At 53.4% G+C, this 21,358-nt stretch overlaps 9 protein-coding genes across 9 annotated transcripts; 5 read left to right on the plus strand and 4 right to left on the minus strand.

Annotated features, from left to right (window-relative positions):
- The first annotated feature begins 696 nt into the window (after positions 1 to 696).
- On the plus strand, positions 697 to 2,537 carry M406DRAFT_272480 (DUF1546-domain-containing protein). The gene is made up of 2 exons (XM_040918148.1): positions 697 to 1,264; positions 1,335 to 2,537. Exons 1-2 carry the CDS (start codon positions 859 to 861, stop codon positions 2,339 to 2,341), a joined length of 1,413 nt encoding a protein of 470 aa, XP_040782039.1. The 5' UTR covers positions 697 to 858; the 3' UTR covers positions 2,342 to 2,537.
- Positions 2,538 to 2,865: 328 nt separating this feature from the next.
- On the minus strand, positions 2,866 to 3,989 carry M406DRAFT_285971 (cytochrome b560 subunit of succinate dehydrogenase). The gene is made up of 2 exons (XM_040918651.1): positions 3,803 to 3,989; positions 2,866 to 3,590 (listed from the first exon to the last, which is right to left on the minus strand). Exons 1-2 carry the CDS (start codon positions 3,840 to 3,842, stop codon positions 3,064 to 3,066), a joined length of 567 nt encoding a protein of 188 aa, XP_040782040.1. The 5' UTR covers positions 3,843 to 3,989; the 3' UTR covers positions 2,866 to 3,063.
- Positions 3,990 to 6,086: 2,097 nt separating this feature from the next.
- On the plus strand, positions 6,087 to 8,987 carry M406DRAFT_67413 (uncharacterized protein; the record flags this gene model as incomplete). Its single annotated transcript, XM_040925065.1, has 1 exon — positions 6,087 to 8,987. One exon carries the CDS (start codon positions 6,087 to 6,089, stop codon positions 8,985 to 8,987), a length of 2,901 nt encoding a protein of 966 aa, XP_040782041.1.
- A 515-nt stretch (positions 8,988 to 9,502) lies between these two features.
- Positions 9,503 to 10,597, minus strand: M406DRAFT_246132 (tartrate dehydrogenase; the record flags this gene model as incomplete). Its single annotated transcript, XM_040916392.1, has 1 exon — positions 9,503 to 10,597. One exon carries the CDS (start codon positions 10,595 to 10,597, stop codon positions 9,503 to 9,505), a length of 1,095 nt encoding a protein of 364 aa, XP_040782042.1.
- Positions 10,598 to 11,140: 543 nt separating this feature from the next.
- Positions 11,141 to 12,073, plus strand: M406DRAFT_248072 (alpha/beta-hydrolase; the record flags this gene model as incomplete). The annotated part of the gene is made up of 1 exon (XM_040916503.1): positions 11,141 to 12,073. The coding sequence occupies one exon, from the start codon at positions 11,141 to 11,143 to the stop codon at positions 12,071 to 12,073; it is 933 nt and encodes a 310-aa protein (XP_040782043.1).
- A 1,074-nt stretch (positions 12,074 to 13,147) lies between these two features.
- On the plus strand, positions 13,148 to 14,587 carry M406DRAFT_105629 (carbohydrate-binding module family 18; the record flags this gene model as incomplete). The annotated part of the gene is made up of 2 exons (XM_040915159.1): positions 13,148 to 13,245; positions 13,306 to 14,587. The coding sequence occupies 2 exons, from the start codon at positions 13,148 to 13,150 to the stop codon at positions 14,585 to 14,587; spliced, it is 1,380 nt and encodes a 459-aa protein (XP_040782044.1).
- A 1,163-nt stretch (positions 14,588 to 15,750) lies between these two features.
- M406DRAFT_246769 (uncharacterized protein) lies at positions 15,751 to 16,082 on the plus strand (the record flags this gene model as incomplete). The annotated part of the gene is made up of 2 exons (XM_040916425.1): positions 15,751 to 15,894; positions 16,008 to 16,082. The coding sequence occupies 2 exons, from the start codon at positions 15,751 to 15,753 to the stop codon at positions 16,080 to 16,082; spliced, it is 219 nt and encodes a 72-aa protein (XP_040782045.1).
- A 498-nt stretch (positions 16,083 to 16,580) lies between these two features.
- M406DRAFT_230431 (DNA glycosylase) lies at positions 16,581 to 17,798 on the minus strand (the record flags this gene model as incomplete). Its single annotated transcript, XM_040915837.1, has 2 exons — positions 16,581 to 17,567; positions 17,610 to 17,798. Coding segments are annotated over 2 exons (1,176 nt in total), but the record flags the coding sequence as incomplete, so codon positions are not given.
- A 655-nt stretch (positions 17,799 to 18,453) lies between these two features.
- On the minus strand, positions 18,454 to 19,354 carry M406DRAFT_354691 (uncharacterized protein; the record flags this gene model as incomplete). Its single annotated transcript, XM_040922975.1, has 4 exons — positions 19,106 to 19,354; positions 19,032 to 19,042; positions 18,853 to 18,959; positions 18,454 to 18,782 (listed from the first exon to the last, which is right to left on the minus strand). Coding segments are annotated over exons 1-4 (684 nt in total), but the record flags the coding sequence as incomplete, so codon positions are not given.
- Between the last annotated feature and the right edge of the window lie 2,004 nt (positions 19,355 to 21,358).

The raw sequence follows: 21,358 nt of genomic DNA on the forward strand, positions 1-21,358 counted from the left end.
CCTCTTTTTCCCTTTGCTGGATTTGTTTATGTAATGAGCGCCGTGGAGTTTGGGAGTTCATCTTAACAGAGAACAAAAAATTGGGATGAATCTCCAAGAGAGCGGGGATATAAAGATCTGGTGGGCCCTTGAAGTAGGCGGTTATTTCACAATGTCAAATTCATAATGGGCGCAAGCAGTTGTATGATATAGCGACATTAGTAGCGTTCATTACGTTGGGGAAATGTTATATCTCAACCGCTACAACCTGGAGGCTGTTTCGTGTCTGACTTGCGCCGTTATATTGTGATTGGAGTCCTGGCTCTGTGAAGTCATGTAAGTGATACATTTGACAGGTTCTTCGGCTGTGGTCTGTGCGAACAATAGGGTATCTAGCTGTGTCCCTCGAGTTTTTCGGTCGAGGGAATGCAATGGTCTCTGCATAATCTGCTGAGGATCTAATATTGAATATGCTAGCAATCCATTTTCTGAATTGGGAGGCCTTCAAAGGAGACTACAAACAAAAACATGCTGTGACGAAGATGAAGCCCTGCCTTGGTTGAGTAGCTGACTGTTGTTCAGGCCATAACCAGGCGGCAGGCAAGGGCCTGTCTTGGCGCTCTTCCACATAGATTCAGCCCGCTAGGCCTTGATTGAACCGCAACCTGCTGGACCTCGCCTCCCCAACCCAGCAAGCTCCAACCTCCTCGAGCCTTTCTCGAAAAACCTCCCACTTATGACCAGCAAAGAACCTGCAACAAACGATCTCTTTTGGAACTTGAACATCTTTACGAGCCAGCTAGCGTTGCATTGAGTTGACGCCGAATTCGCCTCGTACACCAGCGCTGGCGGCCGGCTGAACTGCATGCGCCAGGCATTATGGCCGCCGCCCCGCCAAAGCACGTGGAGGAGTCGCGTCTCCTCTGGAATCCCGAGAATGTCAAGGACGTCGCCGAGTCCGTCGGCATCGGTTCTCTGAATGAGGACGCGCTCAAGGTCCTCCAACAAGATGTTGAGTACCGCCTGGGCCAGGTCATCATCGAGAGCTTGCGTTTCATGCGACTCGCGGGCCGCACCACCCTGACCGTCCAGGACGTATCGCAAGCGCTCAAGGCGCTCGACGTGGAACCTCTTTATGGCTACGACTCGACCCGGCCACTGCGCTTTGGGGAGGCTAGCATGGGACCGGGCCAGCCCCTGTTCTATCTGGAAGACGAGGAGGTGGACTTCGAGAAGCTCATCAATGCGCCACTTCCCAAGGTGCCTCGAGACGCTACGTTTACAGGTACGATATATTGTCCCCTATCACTCCATAGATCCCGCCTGCTAACACCACGCCTCCTTGGGGAAAACAGCCCACTGGCTCGCGATCGAGGGCGTCCAGCCCACCATCCCGCAGAACCCCTCGACCACCGAATCCCGTCCCGCCGAGCTCGTGCCCAAAGGGCCCGGTGCGAATCCCGCTCTCGCCGCGCTTGCCGGAAACGACAATGTCTCCTTCAGACCGCATGTTAGGCACATCATCTCGAAGGAGCTCGTCTTGTACTTCGATAAGATCCAGTCGGCGATCCTCGACGATAACCCCGACGATGAAGTGCGGCAGCTTCGCGAGGCCGCGTTACAGTCGGTGCGCGCCGACCCGGGCCTACACCAACTCGTTCCGTACTTTGTCAATTTCATAGCGAACCAAGTCACCCACAGGCTGGATGACACCTTCGTCTTAAGGCAGATGATGGAGCTTACGGACGCGCTGCTTGACAACACCAACCTCTTCCTCGACCCCTATGCCAGCCCGCTGAGCGCACCAGTCCTGACGTGTCTGATGAGTAGGAAGGTTGGATCGGAGGAGGGCACGGACGCGGTCAAGGAGCAGTATGAGCTGCGGGAGTTCTCGGCAGGCGTGCTGGGCAGGATCGCCAAGAACTATAGCAAGTCGAACACGCGCCTGCGGCCCAAGCTGACGAGAACGTGCCTCAAGTATTTCCTGGACCCGTCGAAGCCCTGTCCGGTGCTGTTCGGCGCCGTGTGTGGCCTCAGCGCTGCTGGCGGCCCTATGTCGGTGCGGGTGCTGCTGATGCCCAACCTCAAGTCGTTCGACACCATGATTCTGTCATCCCTCCGCGAGAGGGGCGTTCCGAACACGGAATATGACCTGCTGCTCGGCGCGATCGTCAAGGCCGTTCAAACCATCGACAAGACGGAATTTGACATGATGAACGGCGTCAGCGGTGGGGCGGACGGGGACGTCGCCGCGCAGCTGGAGGACTTCCTGGGCCCGACCATTGGGCGGGCTGTGTTCAGCCTACAGAAGGACCGGCTGAACAGGTTGGTGTTGGATGCTAAGGCGTTCAAGGACGATTAGGGGCGCGTCTGTAGGCGCGAAAGGGAATCCTGTCTTTTATAATGGTGAACGGAGTCCAGGCTGGTATCTTAACCACAGGGATAGGGCGAATGGCTTACTTGAATCCTCTTTTGATCCCGGGAAAAGGCGTTAGGACACACAGGTAATTAGGAGGCGAAAATAACATCCGTCAATGCATGTTACATGATTGAATCTCAATATGTACTTTTTCTCGCATTGCCTCGTAGAATTCTCCACTTCCAATGGTGTATAGATTGGAAGCCTTTTGCTGGGCACAGATGCTGTGGCAAGCCTTCATTCCTCCAAGATCAATGCATAGCTTTCACTATCAAACCGAGCCCTTCTCGAATAGCTGGCTGGTTTGGCAACCCTCGTACTGTCCAGCATATCACCATTTGCTTGCTGATCCCTCACATTGCCCGGGTGCCTCCAGCTCCGCTCCAGCTCCTTAGTCACCCAGACGTCTTGGTTCTGCTCTTCGAAATGGCTATCCAGAGAGACTTGCGAGGAGCATAGCTCAGTTTGTGTTTCACATTGTCCCATTGCTACAAAAAAGTACATCTATCTCCCATCTCTCAAGGATGACTGTTTCATCCTCGTCCAGTCGAGCAGGAAACAGTGTTCTGTCCCTCGTCTGCTACTTGATCGCCGCCCAGATCTCTCTCTCTCTCTCTCTCTCTCTCTCTCGTGTAATCCTCCTCCTCCATTTGCCTCCCCCACATTTATAGAAGGAAAGCCAGCCCCAGAGCTACAACTGTAGAGCTTCCCCACACGATATACTCGGTCCTCTTGATCGTCGCCTTCCTGAAGCCCTTGGCTGTAGAGTCGTTCCACAGGTGCTTGATTCCGTTGATCAGGTGGTACACAAATGGCCACGCCAGGCCGACCTTGACACCACCCTTGACGAGCAGCGGCAGGCCCGCGAACGCAGCCGCGACAGAGGCGCTCTCGAGGTGCCAGCCGGCGAGGGGCGCGACGAGGTAGCCGATGCTGTAGGCGTACAGAGAGCCGGTGAAGAACATGCCCGTGAAGCGCTGCCAGATGGACGAGCCCAGGTAGGTCTGCTTCTTGTCGTAGATCTCGAGGTGCGGGGCGACGGGCCGCTGCAGGCGCTGCTTAGCCAGGAGGGACTGGGCGTCGAGGGGGGTCATGGGTTGGGTCGCTGCCGTGCGGCGGATCTGGAGGGGTTGCTGGGCCTGGACGAGGAGGGCGGAGGCGGTCGGGGTGAAGAAGTTGCTGGGCTTGGCGGCTATATTGGATAGTGAAGTTCGTTTGTTAGCACCTAAGGGGAACTCGGACAGTGGTGATGGCGGAAGCGCCCAGCCTGAGCGCCCAGCACCAGAATGAGAAGACCTGAGCTTGGTGAAACCAGCTGTAATAACATTGCGAGGCATGCCGTGAGAGGCTGCTTGGTGGTGCTCGGTGAGGTGGATGACATTTAGGAGCATGTGGCTTGCTTACCCCGGCGAACGGCCGTGAGGCCTGCTCTTGAGGTGATCATCTTGGCTGGATGTGCTGCAATCGGTTGAGAGCTGTTGTCGTCGTTGTCACGATTCGAGGTCGTGCAGGAGGACACGGAAAGGGCGAAGACGGTCAATCGACGGCCGGGCAGCAAGGGCGCAATCTGTACTGGAGGCACGGAGGTGAGGTTGAAATCGGCGAGGTTTCGATGATGCTGGGCTGCCGTATCCATCCGCTGTCGGGTCCTCGGCTAAGCTCGACGAATCAGACGAGGCCAGTTGCTCATCGCAGCGTTCCCTGCCAGCTCGGCTGGGTCACGTGCAACTGGACAGGGATCCGTGCTGGTCAACGACGTCTAAAGCTCGCGTTCGAAATTTCCAAACTCTTACTCTCTTTCTTTTTCCTCATGTCAGTTGAGACGCCCGACCACAGCACAGAGGCACCGTTTTGGTCTGATGAGGCTGCAGGATGGTCGGACACATTTTTGTGTCGATGGTGTTTTCTCACAGAGGAAATTGATCCTTCGTTAATCTCTGGACGCCAGTGATCCCGTCTGGCTTCAGTTTCATTCTGAGATCTACATTTGCGCGACCACACATGGTAGTGGTCTTCACTGAAGAGGCCAAGAATTGGCATGCAACCTTTTGGCCATTACTACTCCGACAAAGATGACAGGGGAGATGGTCATGTCGTTCAGGTTGGCATGCTATTACCACACCCAATATCCTGCTGTCTTTCAAGGGTGGCTAAGAGATGGATTTATGTAGCTGTGGGTGCTGGCACAGAGCTTGGGTCTTGCATGACCTTGCGCGTTGTGTTCTCGAATCCCTTTCCCTTGAGTCCTTAATACAACAATTTCTATCTCGTCTCTGCCTGGTGTCTTTGAGTTTGTTTCATCTGTACGACATCCTATGCTACTTGCTGTGAAGTCACCTGCGACTTGTCTTTGCCAGCAAGGTTACGTATACCTGCTGCCTTGTCCCAAAGTCGTGTACGCTATCCATCCTCCTGCTCTGCACAGAAGGACTGGGTTCCCTCAGAAAGCTCTCATAAAGTTACTTGGTGGCAACAATATGGCACCATTTCCCCTAATGCTCAAAGCAGTTTTTGGGCAGAGGTGAGGGCGTTCTTTCTCCGGTGAGACAGTCAGGTACTCTGTTAGTAACAGGCACTCTGGTTCCATACAAACATCTGTATATGCAAGAGAAGTGTCAGTGATCATTATTTCAATTTGATTTGTCTAGCACAGCTCCTTTCTCTCATGGCATCGCCTCTGATACTGCAGAACGAGTTGTCTTATTTGGATGAAGAAGGCTGGGTCAGAGGTTGAGGCGGGGAAGGGAGCGGTTTGGACTGGCCAGCATGAGGAAGGAAGGAGGTGTGGCAGGCTTAGCTACCTTCAATTTCGTTGACAATATGGGCAGGTGCACCTATGTGAGGAGAACAAGGCTACTTATGTGCCTGGGCACTCTACTTCAACTTTGGCTCGTCCATCTTAGTCCTCCTTGGTCCTTTGGTCATCCTGCTTTTCGTTTACATTCCCTTTCAGACACCCAGATCCAGCATCAGTGACTGCACATGACCCAAGATCTTGAAGCCCGCCCTCTCCTGTCCCCTCTGCAATGGCCAACTAAAATGGACACTCTTCTTTTGTTGTGGCTCATGATTCTGGGTGTGATGGCTGTCATGACCTTTGCTGGTGTCTTTATGCTCCTAACCCCAGCCCTTGAACAGACAGAGCCTGGGAGGGACTAGAATCAAGGAGATACTGTCGTCCTCCCCATTCCACCCGCCTTTGGTACCCACCCCCCGCCCCCCTTCTCCAAACTCCCTCCATACTGCATCCCTATCAGCTAACTCTGTCTCCCCAATAAACCTCCAGATATTCACAATTTGACCTGCATCAACCCTTTTACATCCATTGCCCCCCTTTGGCACTCTGAAGAGGCTGCAACCTAGTACATCTCAACGTCGACTCTTCATCAGGAGCACCTACGAGGGTCACGCCCAGCTTCCCTCTGATCATCTTCAAGGTAAGCACGGTCTGATGATGTTATCACCAGCTTGAGGATGTCTTGCTGACAGCCTGAACCCATCTCTATAGCACCTGTTGTTCAAACAAACACAACCTACGAAGACGAGAGCGCCCTTGGCCGACTTTTCTTCCATTTCCACTACAGGACGCGCTGCATTTCAACAACCTTTGTTTTCCACATATCTTTCTTCTACAACCATCTCTTGTTACAGCTATCACCTGTATACGCGTCATCAGCAAGGCAACAAGATGGGCGACACTGCCACCACTGCCCCTGGAGCAGCTGCTCTCTCAGCTCCCAGTGGAAGCCCCCTCCTGAAGCTCTTTGGAACTGACCCAATCGATCCCCTTGGCCATGTCCGTCCTTTGAGCTTCATTCGCAACAAAATCTATTCCTACGCCTGGTCTCGCGAGCGACGAGATGACTTCAAGCTTGACTGGGTTGTTTCTGAGTCTGGCATCAACCGCAATGTCCCTGAGCGCTTTGTACCAGACACTCCCCATGGTACTGCTGCATTTAAGTGCCTGGACAAGCTCCCGTGCAACCTCCACCTTGTCAACAAACAGATATCTGAGGATTTCACTCGTTACATCTACAACATCAATGCTCTCGAAATTCTTGTGGACCTCAAGGCTGTGCACACTGAGGCTACAGCCGCCTGTCTTCAGGAGATCGTCACACAGCTACAGAACCCCAACCTCCAGAAGTACACACGACGTAGCCGGGTGCGAATCCACTTCCCCCCTTCATACCCAGTCAACAATCTTCCAGCCATCAATCAACATGCTCTTGAGGACATTGCATCTTCCTTTGACCAGTTTGAGCAGCTTGAGCATGTGGCTCTCCGTGTGGTTCTGGCGCAGGGTTCGCCTCTGGACTACGAAATTCGTTTTGCCGCCTTTCCATTTTATCCCATGCGCATGACCTACTGGTCTCTTCGAACCCTCAACACCAACGTTTTTCCATCCAGCTGGGACATCCTGGACAAACGGGAAATCAAGCTGCTCGATCAAGCTTGGAGAATTTACAACGACAGTGGCAGTCTGACAGCACCGATTAAGTACCGCTCTGTCGCACATTTCCCAGAGTCAAGTCGGCCCCTTGCGCTCGATGTAATCAATACAGCTGGTGGTGCTCTGCCGTACAATGAGTTGTACAGTCCAAGAAATGGTAGCATGAAGAGAAAAATTCGCAAGCAGAGAGCTCTGGCCAGTTCTCTGGTGTCTGCCAACCCTTCTTCTGTTAAGCCTCTCAATGACTCTGAGGCTATGGCGAGTGTGAAGCTGCCGATACCTGGCGTGGAAGAGTCTCAGGCTATCGCAGTCGATGCTGCTGGCCGTGGTGCGGCGACAAACGCACAGTCTTCAGACCCTGAATTTGTGTTGAATACGGCAAACTACAAGCAATATGGCTCCCACCCAACCATCCCACCATCGCCTCCTCAGTCACCTGCTCAGCCCGGGATGACCACGGCCATGATGTTTCCCTCATTCATGAGTAATGACGACTTCACAGTGTCCTCACAGGTTGGAAAACCAGTGATCAGCAAACAAAACACATCTTGTCCGGAGCTTCAGGGCGCGGGTGCAATGGACAAGCACCCACAAGACCCTCGACCTCCTAGTCCAGCTTCCAGCTCATGTACCATCGGTTCGACGTCGGAGAATCCAACTGCCCTCATGGACAAGGACGAAGATGGTCGCGGAGACCTCATTGTTGCCGGACAGACGGACATCCACCACGTCCAGCAGAAGCAGGCAAAGAAAAAGCGAAAGTCCAAGAAGAGAGCCAAGTCGGTCGCCAACAAAGCCGGCGTGGTTCAGCATGACCCTGTCCCCAGCGCCGCTCTCGACCAGGATGAGAAGCAGGAGGATGGTCTTGTTTCGGGCGGGCAGGATGATGGTGTGGGGGAGAAAGGTTCCGACATAGACATCGACAGCAAGTCTATGACGGTCGGAGCTGAGCCATCAAAGTCTGTAAAGAAGGTGGGGGCGTCAACGAGGCGCAATCTGTCCAAGCTTGAGTTGCGCGCCTATTCAAGCAAATATGCAATCGCCAAGGAGCCCGACGCTACCCTGGGCGTCTTAATGGAGAGGGACATTTTTATCAACTGGCACTTGCGCCAGCAAGAGCGGCAACGCACCGAGCATGCTGAAAGACAAGCCAAGAATAAGGAGACCAAGGAGAAGAGGGGAATCAAGAAAGCTAAGCAGTTGTTGCTCCGTCGAGACACTGTCGCTCCCAACTCACCTCTATCTCGTGCGTGTGAGCGTCAGCGCCAGGACCAGAAGAGCACGAGGAAGGCCAGCAAGAGCAGCGAGCCCGATGTTGCATCCGAGGCCGCTGGCCATATATTTGATGCATTGATAGAAACCGAGATGTTCATTCGTGGGCTCCCTCAAGTCACCAGCCTTGAACGCGAGCACCGCTTCAACTTCAGCAGCACAGATCAGCCAAGCCGTCTTATTGAAGAAGTCAAGGAGGATGCGGGTAGCTCCAGCTCCAGCTCACCAAGCGATGTTCAAGATGGTTTATATTATTCTGCGGAAAGTATACCTTTCCGGTCGCCGGGACAGCTTGAAGGGGACGGCAATCACACACACGGTGACGAGACCAGTCTCTCTCAAGACTTGTGTGCTACTAGCGTTTCCAAGCACAGCCAGAAAGAGTTTTCTGGCAGTGCCACGAGTTCCGGTCAAGATTCTGGGCAAATGGTTTTTTCAGGTACAAATCCAGTTGAAGACAGCCCGTATGGTTGTGCCTCAGGAAGTCCAGGCGGACGAGGGCCTCAGCGCGCCCGCAGACCGCAGCACCTAAGAGGTCACCGAAACGCTACGCGAGGCGCGAGGCGTGGTAACCAGGATGTATCTCTTGCTAAGGATGGGCACGGCGATCGCAGAACGCATTGGGCTGCCCACGTAATGGCGAGCGACGAAGGCTTGCGAGCTCGAGATCGGAAGGAGAATGAGACGCGGAAGCGCAAGCTGGAAGCTGACGGGGCTGAGGATACTACTGCCTACGACCGTCCAATCATCGACACCTGGATCAAGAAGGACGAGGATGGCAATCGCATCGAGCACCAGACTGAGCGGCTGGTCTACAGCAATCAAAAGCAGGAGCCATCCGCGTCGGACGGACACGTCTCTTGATTGAGGGCCGAGAATTTCAGCCAGCTCGCCAATCGAAAACATAACCAATCCCTCCCCCCTCCCCCGCCCCCTCCCCAAAAAACAAAACTGTGACGGCTGTTTTGATATCGTCACACAACAAGTTTGTCTGGAGAATTTCGATTCAAAATTTGCACCACTTTCTTGTTGAGAAACTCTGACAAGTAATCAGGCCCACTTTCGAATGACACAGTCAAGGATTTTGGAGGCAGAGTTAGGGACTTCTAGGGCTGCTGTGATGATGAAAAACAACGAGACTGCAATAATGATGCTTAGTTCATAGGCAATAAAGGACAATACTTGAGATGAAATTGAGTGATCCTACAGCACACGTGAGTGTGCAGCGGAAACATCCTACTCTTAACAAATAGGGACCAACAGCTTTTAGGCCAGCCTGCGCCCTATGCAATGCGAAGCACAAGCACTGACAGACAGTAGGGAGCTACTGCTCTCATTTTGAGGGATGAAATATGTCCTGATTTGCCTCCTCTCCCCAACTACGACTTTCCGCTACCTAATATTTCCCTCTCTATAGCTTCGCCCAGATTTTGCGTGGTGCCATTTCCGCCCATATCTGCTGTAAGAACTCCCGTTTCTGAGCGAGCGAGCACCGCCTCGATGGCCTTGAGGACCAAATCTCCTGCATCTTGGTGTCCCAAGTGCCCGAGCATCATGGAGCCAGCCCAGATCATGCCGACGGGATTCGCAATGCCCTGGCCATAGATGTCAGGAGCAGAGCCGTGCACCGGCTCAAAGAGGCTTGGAAACTTCTTGTCGGGGTTGATGTTGCCTGAAGGGGCGATGGCGATGGTGCCAGCACACGCAGGGCCCAGATCCGAGAGGATGTCCCCAAACAGATTACTCCCGACCACGACATCGAAGATCTGCGGCCGCTGGACAAAGTGCGCGCTCAGGATGTCGATATGGTACTTATCCACCTTGACATCGGGATAATTGGACGCCATCTCGGCCACCCTGGAATCCCACCACGGCATGGTGATACTGATGCCATTGCTCTTGGTAGCGCTGGTGAGCCTGTGCCGCGGCCTGGACTGCGCCAGCTCAAAAGCGTACTTCAGCACGCGGTCCACACCCACGCGCGTCATGATCGTCTCCTGCACGACAACCTCCCTGTCGGTGCCCTCGAACATCTTTCCGCCGACGCTGCTGTACTCGCCCTCTGTGTTCTCACGCACGATCCAGAAGTCAATGTCGCCGGGCTTGCGACCGGCCAGGGGACACTTGACGCCTGGGAGAAGGCGGCAGGGCCGCAGGTTGACGTACTGGTCGAACTCGCGGCGGAACTTGAGGAGGCTGCCCCAGAGGGAGACGTCGTCGGGCACTTGGTCTGGCATACCGACGGCGCCAAAGTAGAGGGCGTCGAAGGGGGTGAGAATGTCTTTCCAGTCTGACGGGAGCATGGTGCCGTGACGGGCGTAGTAGTCACAGCTGGCGAAGTCGAAATGCTCAAACTCGATGGGGATGTTGTGGACTTTGGCGGCAGCCTGGACGCATCTGACGCCAAAGGGCATTACTTCCTTGCCGATTCCGTCGCCAGGAATGACGGCTATCTTGAGAGGACGACCTGCCATTTTGTGGGGGGTTTTCTTTTTTGTTTTGTCTGAAGGAGAGAAAATAGAAATGAATCAAGGCTTTGGTTGTCTTGGTGATGGATTTATGGTTATTTGGACGAGGACTCTTGTTGTTTGAAAGAGAACTTTGTGCGTTTCTTTTTTTAATTATATATACAATCATATACCTGAGTATTTCAGACCTTCGTGATATCCTGTGATGCGGGGTTATGATACTTCGTATAAAGCCTCTAATCGGTGTTCAGATAGTCCTGGTGCTGATGTTTACCGCAATTCAGCATGCCGTCACCGTCAAGGGTGGCGGGCCCGGACAAAGACAATGCCGTACGTATGTGCGCGCCCTTCTTCACTTACAAACATGTCATGTCCGCATTATATCACTGAGAGTTACATAATCATCTCCTTACCTCATTATATATAAACGAGTAGGTTCGATTACCTCTCCCTTTTTCAGTAGTCAACGGTCCTTGTTATATGGTTGTGACTTTTTGTTGAGAGAGGGAAAAGAAAAGAACCAGAACCAAAGCAAGGAAAATGGCCAAGATGTTTGAGAATTTTGAGCCCATCTCGGTCCAAACCCAATCATCACCAGAAGTGACGATCCGCGGACTACGCAGCACAAACAGTGCTTCTTCTTCTTCTTCTTCTTCACAGCTCCCACCGCTCCTCCTGCTGCACGGCTTCCCACAGACCCTCCACATCTGGCACCGCATCGCCCCCCGGCTCACAGACACCTTCACCGTCGTGCTCCTCGACCTGCGCGGCTATGGCACCTCGTCCAAACCAGGCGGCGACGTCTCCCAGTACGCCAAGTCCGTTATGGCACGCGACTGCGTGACGGTCATGGAGACGCTGGGCTACAAGTCCTTCTACCTCTGCGGGCACGACCGCGGCGGCCGCGTCGGGCACAAGCTGTGCGTAGACCACCCCGACCGCGTGAGGCGCGCCATGTTCCTCGACATCTGCCCAACCCTGGCCATGTACGAGGCCACCGACCTCACCTTCGCCACCGCCTATTTCCACTGGTTCCTGCTCATACAGCCGGCGCCCCTGCCCGAGACCATGCTGCTCTCAAACCCGCGCCGGCTGGCCGAGCTGTTCATGGGCGGGCGCCAGCTGGGCGGCACGGGCATCTTCGAGCCCGAGTGCTTTGACAAGTATGTGGCGGGCATGAGCGACCCGGATTGCGTGCACGCCATGTGCGAGGACTATCGGGCCGCAGCGACGCTGGACCTGGACGAGCAGCGGGCGGATCTGGAAGGGTCGAGACGCATCAGATGTCCATTGCGGGTGTTGTGGGGGAAGGCTGGGGTTGTGGAGAAGCGCTTTGACGCGCTGAGGGAGTGGCGCAAAGTGGTGGAGGAGGGCGTCAAGGTGGATGGGTATGCCGTGGACTCGGGACACTATATCCCGGAGCATGCGCCGGATGATGTTCTGGCTGCGATACAGGAGTTTTTTGTTGCTGAAGAAGAATGAAATCTAGTTGTCTATTGTATTAGCAAGTTGCCTAAGAATCGGACAAGGAGGCAAATGAACTTCTCTCTTCTTTGTCTTTGTCTTTTTACCTATTAAAAAAAAAAGAAGAGGAAAAGAAAAAGAAAAAAAATTGATGGAGGAAGTGAAGTTGGTCACTTGACTGCGGTCAAAAAGTGAAGGGCTGCCAAGCAGACTCCAGGTTGAAGGACAACTCCAACAAGACTGTGCCAAGTGGTCCTGAATATTACCAAGAGGCGGCTGAGTTGGTCCACCCCTGAGACCCTAGCAGATTTTAGGCGAGAATCTATACGAAAAAAAACCGTTGTTTCCGGGATCCCAGCTGGGGTGGAAGAAACGTTGAGCAAATTCTGGTTTTCTAGAAGGCATAAATTGTTCACTGCCTCTTTCATTATGATTAAGGGAAAGCATAAAGGATGTTTCCATGGTTTGCAGGACAAGGCCAAGAACCCGTGGGTCGAGTTAGGTTCCCTGCCAAGGACTTGGGCCAATACTAAAGTACTTAAGTACTTAGCTATAGTAATTGTTTTCCCCTGCTTATGGGCCTGCAATGTTTCGTCTCTGTTCGCACAGTCCACCATTTACTTGTTGTAAGTAACACGTGGTGAACAGTGAGTATAGGTTCAATAGAAGATGAATCAGATTTTGGAAGATCTATATGTTCTTCTCGCATCTAGAGTATCAGTAAATTGGGAAAAGAGGACCTTGAAAGACGATCATAAAAACCCTGACCTTCGCTTCCAATCTCGAGGATCTTTGACGGGTGATTTAGAGTTTGCCCCTGAACAGAGAGTGGGTTGTTTATTCACTGCTCCTTCCTTGCTGCTCTCCCAGCCTAATCAAAGAAGCTTTCTATGCGCTCTGCATCATGACTCTAGATTTTTACTATTTAACGGTGGGACAGACCAACCCTCTTCCTATTCTCTCGTGCTTTCCGTCAGGCCAACCAGCTTGCTCATCACTCTTTTCTGGTGGTTATCATCATTCTTTTATTTCCTTGCATTTTACACAATCCCACACAAGCACACGCATCTTTTTATCTGTTCAAAAATAATAATGGTTCGCGGAGTCGGCTTCACCTCCGGCCTGGCGGCTGCCGCGGTGGTGGCCACAGCTCATGCTGCTGCCCCTCGCTATGCCCTTTACTTTGACCAGTACGTCCACACAAAAGTCAAGTTAGCGATATTACCGAAATCTGACCACATACTTTCCAGGTATCATACCGCCGTCCTGCCCAACAGAACAATGACTGCTGGTATTACGCATGTCATTACTGCTTTTGCCAACTCGTCCTACTTCGTGGCCGACGCTGGCGAGACAATGGGCTCGTACACACCGTTCATGGACCTGACCGACATCCGTGCCATGTTCGACAACGGTACGAAGGTGTGTATGGCTATCGGCGGCTGGGGCGATCTCGAGGGTTTCCGTCTTGGTGCTGCAACCGACGCGTCGCGCGCCGCATACGCCCAGAACGTGGCCGCCACCCTGGATACCCTTGGCTACGACTGCATCGACGTCGACTGGGAGTACCCAGCCGGCAATGGCTACGACTACAAGCAGGTGCCCAACGCCCAGCTCACCGCCGAGATCGAGACGTACCCGCTGTTCCTGGCCGCTATCAAGTCCGCCATCGGCGACAAGGAACTCTCCATCGCCGTGCCAGCCCTGGAGCGCGATATGCTCGCCTACACGGCCGAGACAGTGCCTCAGATCAGCGCAGCAGTCGATTTTGTGAACATCATGACCTACGACCTGATGAACCGCCGCGACAACTTCACCAAGCACCACACCGACGTGAACGGCTCCCTCGCCGCCATCGAGACCTACCTTACGCGCGGCATGGACCCGGCCAAGATGAACCTGGGCATCGCCTTCTACGCCAAGTACTTCACCCTCGCCGCCAACACAACCTGCACCACCGGCCCCATCGGCTGCCCCATCGCGCTCGCCGAGGACGCAGAGGGCCAGGATACAGGCACCTCGGGCGCCGTGACCTTTGAGGCAACCTCCTTCCCCGCCGCTGGGCCTACCAACCTGACTGCGTCCCCCGACAGCTCCTGCGGCGTGGGCACCTCCTTTGCGTGCACGGGCAATGCCACCTCGGGCTCCTGCTGCTCCCAGTATGGCTTCTGCGGCGACACAAGCGCCCACTGCGGCACTGGCTGCCAGAGCGACTACGGTACCTGCGCGGCAGCGACCAAATCGACGGCGCAGTCCTTTGCCGATGCTTTGGTTCAGGGCGAGACAGACACGGTGCGCGGTGGGCAATGGTGGGTGGATGACGTGGCCGGCCTGTTCTGGACCTGGGACACACCGGAGCTCGTCGCGCGCAAGTTTTCCGAGATCATCGAGGCCAAGGGCCTGGGCGGGGTCATGGCCTGGTCGCTGGCTGAGGATAGCTATGACTGGGGGCTGCTGAAGGCGATGCAGGATGGTGTTGCTGGGTTGAATGCGGTGGAGCAGAAGAGGAAGATTCGACGGAGACGGTATTAATAGTGGAGGCCCCTTAGTGACCAAGATTTCGGATCGATTTGGCAGCATGATTAGACTCAAGAAGGCGTTGTAAAAACAGTCATGAATTGAAACGAGAGAGAGAAAAGAAAGAAAGAAGAAAAAAAAACAAAGAATAAATAACCAAAACAGTGGAAGACAGTATCGACAAGTGTAATCTTGAGGACATTATTTGGGACAGGGTGTTCAACCAATCGTATTACACCATCTTTGGCTTGTAAGTGGGTCCTGGCTCTCTCTCTCTCTCTCTCTCTCTCTCTTTCTCTCTCGCATAGTAGGTTTGAGGGAGCCTAATCAATGCACAACAAGCTGAGGGACATGATATAGTTAGCATGGTTTGGCCTTGACTTTGCATTTGGTGTTTGGGGAAAGGAAACCCCAAATTCAGACACATTGTTGTGTGTATGGAGGATATGAGACACGACTTTGACTGACTGACTGACTGACTGACTGACTGTCAAACATTTTAGGAGAGAGCTGCGGAGATTTAATGGACAGTGCAGGATAGTCCTGTCAAATTGTCCTTTTATTCTCATCCGAACTGGTCATTTCATAGCCAATAGTTTATATTGTATCCATTTAGAAAGAAGGGGAAAAAAGCCCGTCAGTGATATCTGACACAACCTGCAGGTAGCTATTATTCATAACTGAACTGGACCAGAAAGAAAGCCATATCAGTACATGTGCCATTCTTCTCCCCACCTCCACAAGACAAGATCAACACCAGGAGGCAACGCTATGGGGGAGGCGAGTCACAAGCACGACGCATAGCTCCTCCATGGGCTAGATCTGACAGGCTCTCAGTAGAAGCTACTATCAGCATGTCATGACTTCTTTTCAGGAGGGGCTTTGTCTCCAGACTGTCGACATGATGGTGATGATGATGGCCACCACGTCGTACAGACCCGCCACAAGTAAAAACCGTACGAGATTCCGCAATGGCCTCCGCTGCCAGTCTCCCTCTCCCTTCCTTCTTTCCACCTTCAACAATTCTCCTCCATCTCGCCCGACTGAAGCTCCCCTTTCCTTACACGCCATTGCACAACGGCATCCATCAGAAAAGACAAAAGCTACCTCGAACACTCACTCATCTGCTCACTACTCTACCCTCGCTGAGAGCCAATTCCCCTGCACACAAAACAAAAATGACTTTCAAAAAGATCCGCTGCTCCTTGGCCGACTGCAAGGCCGAGGCCCAGCGCATCGTAGGTGACTGCTCCTTTTGCGAGGGCCACTTCTGCGGCAAGCACCGCCTGCTCGAAGACCACAAGTGCGAGGGTCTAGAGGATGTGAGTTCTTCATCTTTGGTTCCCTCTCCCTATTGTGTACACGTCAGAGCTTGGCTTGAGTTGGGAAGAGAAGATGCTGACGTTGGGTGTTGCTTTTCTCTCTTGTCTCGCAGTGTAAGAAGGAGTCTCATGACCGCCTCGTGGCCAAGCTGGAGAGCCAGAAGACGCGGGCTGTCAAGGTTATTTGAGAAAGAAATGACCATACGAGCTGAGATCGGTGTGGAAGCGGAAGTGCGAGGGCAGGCTAGAGCCAGGCATGATATTCAACGGTTGACTCGGCGTTTGTTCATTGGGGGAAACAGAGGCATGCTCTATACGTACTACGGCCAGGGGCGTCGGTGGAGTTGGGGTGTTTAGAGAAGCTTTCGTTGCCTGCACTTTATTGATTCATTGGCCAGAGAGTGTCTAGCCAGGAGAGAGAGGCGTCTCTCCTATAATGAACTGCGTTGAGAAAAGTCACATTACATCCCTTTCTGTGCGCTACAATCAATGCCGGTAACGGAGCACTGCCTCCCGTCGTCGTCTTCTCCTGGCTCTGCTCAGCTACGTTTGCCACGTCGTCTCGAAGGCCGCGCAGCTTCGTCCTCATCCTCCTCTTATTTGACCGAAAGTACCACTGAAGAAGGAGGAGTACCGACATTAACTCTACTAGGGGGAATGTCCTTCACAACAGTCTCCTCTTCTTCCTCTTTTGTCTTGATAACGACCTTCTCATCCCCCTCCGCCTTCGCCTCCACCTCCACCTTGGTCGTCTCCTGCTGCAGCTGCAGCTGCCTCTTCCTCCCCTGTATCACCTTGGCCCTGTCCGCCGCCTTGCACATCCCACGCAGGCCCAGCTCGCAGTCCCCACACTTCCTGGCCACGGGCGCACAGACGGTCTGGCCCAGGCCGACCAGCAGCCAGTTGATCTCGCGCCACCGGTCCCTCGGCAGCCAGGCCTGCAGCGCCAGCCTGGTCTGCTCGGGGTTGCTCGTCCTGTGCCAGCCCCACAGGTTCGTGATGCGGTGCACGTGCACGTCGACGCCGATCCCCTCGGTGCGGCCCCACGCGCTCGACAGGCACAGGTGCGCCATCTTGGGCCCCACCCCGGGCAGCGACACCAGGCCCTCGATCGTGTCCGGGATGTCGCCGCCCCACTGGTCGCGGAGCATCTCCGCCGCCTGCTTCAGGTACTTGGTCTTGTTGTTGTGGAACCCCACCGCCCAGATCATCTCGTTGAGCGTGTCGGGCGCCACGGCGAGCATGTTCTCGAGGTTGAGCCCGGGTGGCGCGCCGGGCGTGTGCGGTGGGAGCTCCGTCTTGAGGCGGGCCATGACGACCGCGTTGGTCGTGTCTTTGGTCTGGCTTGAAAGCATCAGCGCCACGAGGGTGTGGAAGCGCTGGTCGCGCGGGCTGGCCTGCGGATCGGCCAGCCTCTCGCAGCCCATTGTGTCGACGGCTGCGTTGGCTGCCGCGCCGCCGGGCATGCGCATGATCTTGGCTGTGTCGTAGAGTTCCTCCCAGTCTGAAGGGGCCGTCACGGTCTCGGCGCCAGTTTTGGGGTCGTGAGTCTTGCGGGCGGGCTTGCGGGCGCGGCGGGCAGGGGACGACGACGACGAGGGGTGGGTGGACGCTTGGGCTGTCGTGGTCTTGACCTCTTCTTCTTCTTCTTCTTCTTCTTCTTCAGTCTTGACCTTCACGTCTTGTTGTGCTTCCTTCTTTACAGGAGCAGTAACCGTGCGCTTGCGCTTCCTCGAGACCGTCGTCGTGTCCTGCGACTTGGGAGGTATGATGTCCTCGATGTCTGGCGCGTCGTTGCCCGTGTACGCGAAGCGCGCCATGGACGCCCTCGTGATGCGGCGGAGCGGGATTGTTGATGCCATGACGATTGATGCTAGCCGTGCAGTCTGTCGTCTTATGCAGCTTTGCTCTCTGCAGAGTAGAACGAAACAGACGTTTCTGGGCTGAGTGTGGTGTGGCGTGGCGGATATGGGTATGGCTGGTTTGTTGGTATCCCTGTGAAGCTGACTTTTGGACAGAAGGCCACTGGCTGAACAAAAGTTAGGTGGAGGACGGGTGGACTCCCCATTCACGACCCCCTGTAGAAGAGCGGATCTCTACCCATTCACCCCCTAACCTTGAGTGTGCCACATTGCTACAGTACCTTGACCTACTACTCACCTGTACCAGATTGTCACGCACTTCTCGTGTTCTTTCCTTGACCAACGGTATTGTAGATTTTGAACATTACTTTTACTTTACTTACACACATGTTTTTCCCTCTATCGTGACAATTCTAAGTTCCCCCTCATTTTGCCCATTGCAGCGGAAGAAAGCCAAGAAAAAGACAAAATCCCTTACTCAAGACACATTTTCTTCTTGTTGGTCATCCTCACTTCCTCTTTTATTCCTCATCTCCCTGAATCCAACGCCGCCTCACAGCCAAAAAGCATTCCACATAGGCTCAACCTTGAACCCGGCTACAGGCACACTGAGCTCAAGACAGCCCACATCGCTATACGTCGACCCATAGCCAAAGGTAGCTACCGGATCCCCCTCACAGGCATCCGTAGCATACGCCGACACCTGCCAGCCATAGTTCAGGTAGTCCACCACAGCCACAAACGGCGGCGGTTCCGCGTACCAGCCGTTGGACGTTACCCAGTCGGCCAGCGGGAAGCTGTGGCAGTCCTGCGGGCCGGCCGCGTACAACTCGACGCCAAAAGCCGCGTCCTCGGTGCCGAAATCCGAGCAGTAACGGGAGAGGAGTTTGTTGAAGAAGTAGATCTGGTAGGCGAAGTGATTGCTGGAGGTGGGCACGCTGATTGTGCTGGACGAGACTGTTGGGCCTGTTGGGGTTCCTGCTAGGTCTGAGAGGAGGAAGCCGTCGTAGACGAACACGTGTTCCGCTTTAGAAAACAAGAAACGTCAATGATAAGATACAGTGATTTATGACAAAACCAAAGGGTGGCTGCTTACCCAGGTCAATAGAGATATTCGCTGCTTCCAGCACGCACTGGGACACGAGGGTGGAGTTGTCGATATAGCCAGACGCTCCGTTTACACATGAAGCATAGTAGTTGCCACTGGGTGAAAGTGGAAATCAGTACATGACTCTTTTCGTCATTATTGTCCTCATAAGGCCCATTCAGTCTTACTTTTCTGCCCACTGTCACACGTTGTTAACCAAAGTACGGTCACTGGAAGAGTAAATAGGGGTGGGCAGGCTTACCACGAGGGTGTTGTCATCCAGCTCGATCAGAGAAGACAGCCAGACACTACTAGTGATGGAGGTTCCATTATCAGAAGAACACGTTCCCACTAGCCAGCCGTTCATGAAACTTATGTCGCTGCAGAGATCAAGAAAGGCTCCTGGGGTATCTCGCTGGAACACGGTGGGAGCAGCCCGCACCGCGGCGAGGCTGCCGAGGCTGACAGCCGCCAGAGAGAGTCTGGAGTCCAGCTGCATATTGTGGTGCTGAGAATAGTTACTTCGGGAGTTATTAGAGCTTGTGGAGGAGGTCGAGTGTTTTGGGAAAATGCGAAAATCTCCCCTCGGGTGACGACATTGAGAGATGCTCGGGTCAGGTCTCTTATACTATATTTCACATCGCGCCTCTCGTTATTTTCCCCTTCCTCAGTTCTTGTCTCCTGCTCAAGTCTCGTTCATGGCCAGTTACATCACACCCACAAGAAAAGTTTTTGGCCCGGTAGTTGTGACCCGACAGAACCACGCAGGGTTGGAAGCATATGACTTGCATCTAGTGGAAGGTCCCTCTTCCCAATGGCAAGTCTCATGGTCGTCTAATCCACCCAGATATGATCTGGCAATACCTACCCACACCATGCGAGGCGGTTCGCGAAAACCGAAGGTCGCCGGGTCACTTGCCCAATCGGATTCAAATCGATGTTGTGCATATGCCATGCTACGCAGAGAAAAACCCACCTGCAGTTCCGCTTCGGCACCCGGGCGTAGTCCCGACCAATGTAACGAACATCGTGGGGTGACTATCGAATATGTACGGCGCGGAATGCAGGGCGATCTTATTTTGCATTTTATAGGTAGGTAGTGACCATTTAAAAATCTTGCTTACAGACAAAAGTAGGAAATTGTTTTCGAGTCTCATCCCGAACGGTAGAACTCTGTCCGGATACTGCATCTGGTGAGGGTCACCCCATCTAGCAGCTGTCCTCGGCCTTTTGAGGACGGCTCGGGACTTCAAACCCTTTCTCGTGGGATCTCGCCCAGATTATACCGCCTGTACCCCCCACGTCCTCAGTTAGACAGACGGACCGAGTGTTCGCCTCGGATGTTTTCTTTTTTAGACATGTGCCCGAATCTGCCGGCCTGGTGGAATACCGTGATATTCCGTCTCTTTAGTTGATTGTAACAGCCACGCTCTGACCTTCTTTGACTCTCCATTTTGGCGTCCATTGGTGTTCATCTTGACTTTGGTTGCTTTGTAATATGCAAGTTGTTGGCTACCTGGGCGTTTTCCCCCCCCAGAAAGCTGTAGTATAAGCGATGACAGGCTGATACATATTTATAAATGCTACCACCTTGACTTCCTTGGAGTGTAAGTTACAATTTGGATGTTTAGAATAAGAGATCTGACACATTCCATGACACTCAGTCTTTTCGAAGCGCACAGTCAGTGTAGCCAAAGATGTCAAGAGGCCTGCTTTTCAGTGCCAAGCTTTTTCATCTCTCAAGTCTCCCACAACAGCTCATGAGGTCATTGCCCAAATGGCTGCATGCATAGGCCGCTGTGGAGGTGGCAGTTCGATACGCGTGATGAGACATTCGAGGTCTCTTCAGGCTTATTAGAGCGACTCTGTGACAGACACTTCGGTGTGCTCTAGATGTAAAATCAAGTGAATGATGCTTCGACTTACACTTGTCTTGTGATGAGTCCCTGCAAAGCCTGTCTCTAGCAGTGGTGAAAGGCTACGTCAGTGTGGTCTACGTCCGTAAATATCGTGCTCTGTATAGTTCAGTCGCACTCGAAACGCACTATATCACGGTCATCAAGAGAAACAGCTGTTGGGTGAGTCGTACCCTCTTGTTAGAGAGTGATACTTGATTTGTAGCACACAAATAGACACACGAGAGTTCCACCTTAAACGGATGGCCTCCGAGTGTTGATGAAGTGTACGCTGCTTTCCACTCGTTTCGTTGGTAATTTCAAGTAACGATTAAAGACTCGATAGCTCTGGAACCCTGTATGTATGCACTTCTGTGCTACAGCTACGATCCACAAACAAGTGTGGGCTTCAACAATGTGTCTCTTCTACGATCTAGTTTCTCATATTCCCATAGACGAAACATTATAATAATTCATCGCCTCGCCGCAATTTGAAATGAATGCTGACTGAAGTTGTAAATTGAAATGCAAAGGCGGACATTACTTAGACAACGCGGTGCCTTTGCTTGACTTCTCAACAACCTCACTGATATCCATAAAGACTTCAAAATCCTATCCAG

Source organism: Cryphonectria parasitica (assembly GCF_011745365.1).
Source record: "Cryphonectria parasitica EP155 unplaced genomic scaffold M406scaffold_1, whole genome shotgun sequence".
NCBI classification, from domain to species: Eukaryota; Fungi; Ascomycota; class Sordariomycetes; order Diaporthales; family Cryphonectriaceae; genus Cryphonectria; species Cryphonectria parasitica.